Consider the following 7815-nt stretch of genomic DNA (forward strand, 5'->3'; position numbering starts at 1 on the left):
TGATGATGGCAATGCCAAGATGTGCCTTGAAAGCATTTAATCACGTAGAACGAGGTTAAACAAAAATAATATTAATAACGATCTTTTAAGTATGTGATTAAAAATTCTTAGTTAATATTTTTTATTTAATTATGTGTTTAATACTCATTAGTAGTAAAATCTTTCTTTTCACTCCTATTCTCTTTAAATTGTTTAAAAAATTAAAAATAATATTTTAATTCAAATTTAAAATAAAAAAGTCGATACAATTTAATATATATAATCTTTATGTAAATTAGAATTTAACAGGTAAATTTGAATTTTATTAAACAAGTTAATTAATAAATATCAAATACAAGTCTCAAATCAATGAAAATATTAAAAAAATATTTTTTGGATTTAAATTAATTCTACAAATTCTTATACTATTAATCTCTGTGTGATTGACTAAACCTTTCATCGTTGTTTTCCTCATGGGAGTCCGGGGAAGCAGGCAGGTTAAGGTCAAAGTCAAAGCTGACACGGTGGCGTTTGTTCAAGGCACCGCCACTGTCCGACAGCGTCACCCCACTAACGCTGCCGCTCTTGTTACCGTTATTGTTGTTGATGTTGCCACCGCCTTCGTAATGGCAGCGTTTGTGCCCGCCCAAGGCTTGGCCTGTAGGGAAAGTCTTGCGGCAGACACCACACTCATGAACCCTCCCGCTATATCTGACAGAGGCGGTAGATGGGTTGTCACCGTCGGTGGAGGCGGGTTTACGGTGGCTGGCTTTATGGCCACCCAGAGCTTGGTAAGAAGGGAAACCCTTGCTGCAGACACTGCACTTGTGAGGCAACTTCGAAGAAGGCGAAACGGATTCCACCACCGATGACGACAGAACAACACGGCCACCACCACCTTCGTTGGAGCCGCTAGCCAAGGTGATGAGACAGAGAGCAAGGCGTTCTTCTTCTTCTTCGGACGGCGGTGGAGAATCGCTGATTGGTCGTTTAGGAGAAGCTGTGGGGTTGTTACACGAGACGTCGTCGTATTTATTGCTTGAAGGTGTAGCCATTGTAGCAGAAATCAAAGCTTCAAGTGCTATAATTCTTTATACTATTTAAAATTTAAAATTCAGTCAATTTTTTTATTTATTAGAAAAAAGATTGATGGAAGGAAATTAGCGAAGAAAAGAAATTAAGAAAGTGACGTCGTTTTGGAGAGAGTGAGTGAGAAATAGTTTGTATGTAATGAGGTTTATAACTTTGTAAATAAAGAGGAGTCGGGTTGAGTCCGTCAAGGTCAAATAGACGGAGTTATGTAAGACTCAAGATTTAATGTTAATAGTAACTAAGGGTAAATTATAAATTGCATAATTTAACTTTCTTCCCACTCTAATTTTAGTCTATTTATTTACTAAACTTTTGATTTATTTACATGAAATCCATGTGTCATCCTTTGACGTCTTCTTCGATTACTTAAGATATCAACGAACTTGCCTCATTGTCTCCTATCACTCTATTAGTTTAGATTTTACCTAAATCACTTTAAAACTCATAAAACTTAATCTAAACTCTAAACTCATAAAACCCCAAACTATTTTTTATCTATAATATCCAATATCAAATCAATGTGAAATCAAGATATACAACTACTTTCCTCATACACCTTCTCACTATTGGGTTTTTGGAGGAAGATGTTTCATCATCGATAAATCAAAGGAAATTCAAAACTAAACATTTTTCATAAAACAAAAAATGTTTCGGGGTTATTTCATGATTTTTAAAAGAAAAATATCTAGTCATAATACCTTTAATTGAGAAATCAAAGGGAATTCAAAACTCAATATTTTTCATAAAGAAAAAAATATTTCAGGGGCGTTTGGATGGGGGAATGTGAGATTCCCCCGGGAATGGAATCCACATTCCCCCGTTTGGTTTGGCCGGGAATGTCATTCCCGGTAATGTTTTATTACCAATAGTGGATTTTTTGGGGTATATTACCGGGAATGTCATTACCTCCATTCCCTTAGGTATTGTAACATTACCAACATTTTGGACTAAAATGCCCTTAATTTTTTATTTTTTTTCAAAAATATCATTCTTATGTCATTGAATAATAAAAATTCTACTAAGGTTAAATTATAAATTTATCCTTAAATTATTTTAGATTTACAAAAAAAAGTCTATAATTAAAATTTTATATGAAGTTCAGGGGTTAAAATAAAATTTTACCATTTTATTAAACCTTTTTTATATTTTTAATTTTGTAAAAAAAAGTATATAAATATTTTGAATTTAATTTTTTAAAGAAAATATATAAATATTTTTCAACTTGTAATATTATACAAATATATAATAAGGACAATTTGGTCAAATATATATTCCAATAATCTTTTATTCCTTTATCCAAACACGATAATCTTACATTTCTGCTAAACCAACCAAACACAAAATACAACATCCCCAGTAATCCTATTCCCTAGTAATCTTTTATTCCCACTGATAATCTTACATTCCGTGAACCAAACGCACCCGGGGTTATTTCATGATTTTTAAAAGAAAAATGTCTAGTCATAGTACCTTTAAGTATTTAGAGTGACGAAGATAGGATCAAATCAAATGTTCAGCGAATAAATTAAAAAATATTAAATTTTAATACCCATAATAAGAGCGAGAATAAAGTTGAGTGATGAAATTTGTAATTTATCTTCATAATAAAAATTAAAACATTTTTAACGGTTCTTTAATTCATTTAATGAGTGACTTCTTCAAAGTCAAAGCAATGGTCCACGCGTGGTACTGTGCTATTGAAACCGCTCACAATTTGGAAAGGGTAAAACGAACCCGTTAGATTTGAGTTGAGTCCATGTCAACCGCGACTCACCTGGTCAAAATCTCATCTACTCTCCTTCGAAACCAAATTCTACGCGTTTTATTAAATCTTCATATACTAATAATAGTACTTATAAGTCAATTTCATATCCATTTAATCTAAACTGGGTTATTTATGAATTTATTAAGGGGCTACAATGATTAAAAATTCTGAACAGATATTACTTTTACAATTATTGTAGATTTTTTTATAAAAAAATTTAGTTGTTGATCATAAATTGTTTAATATAGAAATAATCATTTCAATAATGGTCCTTTCATTAGACGAATATAAATGTTAATAAGTCAAATCATTTTCTTTCTCAAATAATTTTATTTCATATATATTATATTATTTAAAATAATATTTATTCTAATTATTTCATTGGTAAATATGAATGTTTTTTTTATAAAAAATCTGAGTTTGTGTAATTATATCTATAGAGTATGTGTCTCTTAGGTGTGTGTTTGTTTTGGTAATTGAGCCATTCAATTATTAGTGGTTAGGGTAGAGAAAAAACTCAATTAGACAAAAACAAATTTATTAGTTTTCTTCAATTTTTAGTTGTTTGAGTCAATTTGAATTTTGAGCATGAATTTTAAAAGTTTGAGTAACAAAAAACTGAAAATAAAACGATATCGTTTCGGTTTTTAGCTTAATAATTTGACTATTTTCTGTTTTGGTCCTGATTTATTTGTTTCTTCAATTTTTCCTTCCTTTTAAGTCAATATTTGACTAAATCTGAACCATATGCTCTTACACTATTTTAGATTACTTATGTATATGAAATTCTTTATTTTTCAATTTAGTCTCTCAAGTTTGCATGATTTCGTTATTTCTACAATTCTTTTCTCATTTTAAGTACATTTTAACCGAATTTGAAGCACATGATCCTAATACCAATGAGACTTCAATTCTTATTTTTAAACAAAAAAATTATGATTTTTACAATTTAATCCCTCAATTTTATAATTTATACAATTTGACCTTTCCTCTATAATTTTTTACAAATTCTTTTTACTATAAATTCTTTGACACTATTATACTCCCATCGATATTTTGTCCTAAATCTATTCTCTAAAAAATGACATTGTGAATATATTCTATAATTTTAGATGATATTTATTTTATTAAATAATGTTACAATGTGAAAAAGAATATGAAGAAAGATAAATGTATATCTTATATGATTAGAGAAAGTTGTTTAACTTGGAAATAATCATAACATAATATTATAAATAATTACAATTACATTTGAATAAAAATTCAAACAACTTAACTAAAAACAATTACAAATAAAGTGTGAATGACAAAATAGGACTAACAAACTTGACTAACTTAAATTTTTTTTGACTCGATTCAATCAAATATTCACCCATATTAACAATATAATGGCATGTTCATTATCAATCTCGTTTTATATTAAAAGTCATTAACTCCTTTGATCGTCATCTCCACCCATAAAAGTGAAAACCGTTGTGCTGCCTACCCTTTGTTCACTTCATGCCATACGAATGATTTGGCAATACATTCTATTTGTAATGCCTACGTATTTTCGTATCGTTATCGTACGAGTACGTAGTCATATAAATTTTGATAATGATTCATGGTATATAAGATTTTGACATATTTGTACGCATCATGCAAATTTTCTTCAAACGGATATGCAACTTTCTACGCACTTCATCCTATTTTCTCTTCAAAGGCACCCTTCATTGAGTGCACACTCATATATTTCCGGACGTGTCCCCTTCTTGACAAGATAATTAAACCCTATATATCTAGAAGTATTATGTTAATTTTGGATAACAACGTCTTTAAACCTTTTTAATAGTTTGAGGTGATTACATGTTAGTGTATGTTCATAATTTTCATTTAGCCATTAAGAACGCACACATATACTGTAGACACAATAACTTGAACCCGAAACCTTTAGGGAGAACAACACTCCCTTTTACCACTGAAATTGTTTGATGAGTTTCGAAATTTCAATTAATTAAATTCTTTAACCATTGGTAATCCAAATACTAAACTAAGTATTGCATTGCCCCAACTAATTTAGGACTATAAGATGTAACACTATTTAGTGGTCCATATGTGTCGGATGCCATGGAGAGTTAATGATTTTGTTTTGTCTAAGCATCGAAGTATCATTAGCTTCACTTGTCATTTACTTCCTAAACAGGGGAAAGCATGTTATTCCTCACATTGCAAGCAACCCATGTTATATAAGAAAAGCAACCAGTCAAAGAACATGTAAACTTTTATTATTAATCCTTATAATATGCATAAATTATAAATTCTATTCTTATATTTTGATCCGATCACTTTTAGTTTCTAATTAGGTAGAAAATTTAGTAGTCGTTCTTTTCAAAATTTAAAATTTTAGTTATGATCTAATTGATGACCGTTAAATCAAACTCCGTACCAATTGGATTAGGACGAAAATTCAAAATTTGAAAACTGAAAGAACTGAAATTGATGAAATCAGAATATAGGAACTAAAAATATAGTTTGTGCATAATGCAATAATTTTAAGGCTCAATCCCTAAATTCAACATTATTTCTTGGATGGCAATCCTTGATAGACTACCAACTAGAGAGAGGCTTTCTCGAATGGGAATTACCACTGTAGATTCTTGTGTATTATGCAATGACTACGTTGAATCGAGAAACCACTTGTTTGCTGATTGTACAACAGCAACAACCTTATGGAAAGCAATTTTAAGGCTCAATCACCTAACCAAGCCTCCTATGTCATGGGATAGTATGCTTGCATGGGCTATTACTGCTTGGAAAGATAAATCTCTTCTAACTTCCATCATGAAGATTGCTTGGTGTACTTTCATTTACACAGTTTGGGAGGAAAGAAACAGAAGAATTTTTCAGGGGAGAGCTCGAACAGTTGAAGAGATGTTAAGCTCCATAAAGGAGATTGTTGGTGCTCAGCTTAGCAATAGAAACCTTAATAGACTTGATAGTGTTAACTCTCTTCTTTGTATCAATTGGGGTATAGGCTAACCAATTTTTTGTTGTAAATAGCTTTTCTTTGATTCTTGATTGGGATGTTTTGTATTGAACTCTTCCATGGATAATAAAATTTTATTTATAAAAAAATAATATTACTAGAGTTTTAAATGTTTTATTTGATGTTAGTATGAATTCATCATACTTTAAATAAAAGGAATGGATAGACGACAAAAATGTTATAGCTAATGGGGCATTAATGTTATAATTTTTATTTAATGGCCATGCGATTCATAATATGTTTTATTTGTTTTCCCCCTAAGAATAACGCTGTATGACATTATTATTATTACATGTATATTTATATAATCTTATTAGGCTGCAAAGTTGTATATAAATACGTGTATGCAAGCAGCTATGTAGCACAAGAGAAGCGAATCAAAAACGCAAGTTTAGTTGAGCTAACAACAAATTGCTGCTCCTACTACACCCACAACCGTCCAGCTCTTAAATGATTCCGGCGACACTTTAATGTTGGTTTCGTCGACCTATGAAGGCGTTCCTAGCGTGATTAAGAGTGGTGCATCGCCCTCTGAATTCCCGCAGGATACAGAGCTCAATGTTATCGCATCTGTTGTGTACGCTATCGGAAATATAGCCACGCTGGTCGTTGTTTGGACGGTTAATAACGAAGTAAATATTATCTCACTTGGTAATTGTATTATTATTTTATGTAACAATTGATTCTTTGTTTAATTATCTTGTTTTATTTTGTAGCATATATAATAATTAGCTCATTTATCAATGACAGGTGGCTGCCTCGATCCTTCCTGCTGGTACCAGTATTATTTGGAAAGATATCTGGAACAAACTTCAACGCGACTTCTCCATTGATTCGTACTGCACCAGCTACGGTTGGCAATACAATTCAACGTTAGAAATCAAATCAGATGGTGATGCTCAAACCTTAAGTGTCATACTATTCTACTCTTAACCGGTTCCAAATTAAGCTAGCCTTGTTGTGCTTTATTACTCTTCTAGGCAATATGTGGTGCGATGGTGAGGCTGTCAAAACTAAATAAAATACAACTTGTTTACACCGTGCACTACTACTATTTGAATAAATTTGACGGCCAATAATAAAGGATTGCCACTAGCTCTAGCGGTTCAATTATGTGTGTTTAGTTTGTCTCTTTAACTTGTAATAATTTCAATTAATAATACTTTAAAAATATAAGCATGTATCTCTTAACTTCAGTAACATCGAGTCGTCATTCCAAGCAATCCTAGAAAAAATCTAAAATTGTATTAAAAACGGATATATTGAATTTATGATTTTACGATTTACCGTCCTTGTAATCTAAAATTGTATTAGGTTTTTGGTCAACCCGACTCGATCAGAAAAATATATATCCTCCATTTGAATTTGATTTGATCCGAAATATATATACTTTTCATCCGATCTGACTTGACTCGAAAATATATATTCTCTACCCGAACTCGACCAGACTTAAAATTTTAAAGTATAAATTCAATATGATCCTACTCAACATAATATAAAATAAAGATCTAATTAAAAAATCTATAGAGATGGGTATTATAACAATTATCCATATATATATAAAAGAAATTACAATATTACCCATGGGTCGGGTCGGAGGTATTTCACCCTCCATTCGAACCATACCCAATCGGACCTCACCTATATATAAAATCTTATCTGACTAAAACCAAATCCGAATTCTTTCAAAAAAATCCAACCCTAATAAATTGGATAAGCAATTATCCACGCGCGCTAACACACATATATATAAAAGAAATTACAATATTACCCATGGGTCGGGTTGGAGGTATTTCACCCTCCATCCGAACCCGACCCAATCTAACCTCGCCTATATATATAAAATCTTATATGACTTGAACCAAATCTGAATTCTTTCAAAAAATCCAACCCTATTAAATTGGATCAACAATTATCCACACACATATACATAAAAGAAATTACAATATTACCC

General features: G+C 31.1%; 3 protein-coding genes across 3 annotated transcripts; 2 read left to right on the forward strand and 1 right to left on the reverse strand.

Annotated features, from left to right (window-relative positions):
• Positions 1–407: 407 nt before the first annotated feature.
• On the reverse strand, positions 408–1463 carry LOC120150885 (zinc finger protein ZAT10-like). The gene is made up of 2 exons (XM_039163490.1): positions 1459–1463; positions 408–1068 (listed from the first exon to the last, which is right to left on the reverse strand). The coding sequence occupies exons 1-2, from the start codon at positions 1461–1463 to the stop codon at positions 408–410; spliced, it is 666 nt and encodes a 221-aa protein (XP_039019421.1).
• Positions 1464–5404: 3941 nt separating this feature from the next.
• On the forward strand, positions 5405–5854 carry LOC120150886. The gene has a single exon (XM_039163491.1). It carries the CDS (start codon positions 5405–5407, stop codon positions 5852–5854), a length of 450 nt encoding a protein of 149 aa, XP_039019422.1.
• Positions 5855–6245: 391 nt separating this feature from the next.
• LOC120151061 lies at positions 6246–6925 on the forward strand. Its single transcript, XM_039163609.1, has 2 exons — positions 6246–6493; positions 6612–6925. The coding sequence occupies exons 1-2, from the start codon at positions 6332–6334 to the stop codon at positions 6792–6794; spliced, it is 345 nt and encodes a 114-aa protein (XP_039019540.1). The 5' UTR covers positions 6246–6331; the 3' UTR covers positions 6795–6925.
• Positions 6926–7815: the final 890 nt, after the last annotated feature.

This window comes from Hibiscus syriacus, unplaced genomic scaffold, assembly GCF_006381635.1.
Source record: "Hibiscus syriacus cultivar Baekdansim isolate YM2019G1 unplaced genomic scaffold, ASM638163v2 tig00111027_pilon, whole genome shotgun sequence".
Classification (NCBI taxonomy): domain Eukaryota; kingdom Viridiplantae; phylum Streptophyta; class Magnoliopsida; order Malvales; family Malvaceae; genus Hibiscus; species Hibiscus syriacus.

Excerpts from the sequence above, each read along its gene's own strand:
- LOC120151061 (XM_039163609.1), top strand. The coding sequence starts at position 6,332 with ATGTTGGTTTCGTCGACCTATGAAGGCGTTCCTAGCGTGATTAAGAGT. Across the intron at positions 6,494-6,611 it reads TTTGGACGGTTAATAACGAA|GTGGCTGCCTCGATCCTTCC; the intron begins GTAAATATTATC and ends TATCAATGACAG.
- LOC120150886 (XM_039163491.1), top strand. The coding sequence starts at position 5,405 with ATGGCAATCCTTGATAGACTACCAACTAGAGAGAGGCTTTCTCGAATG.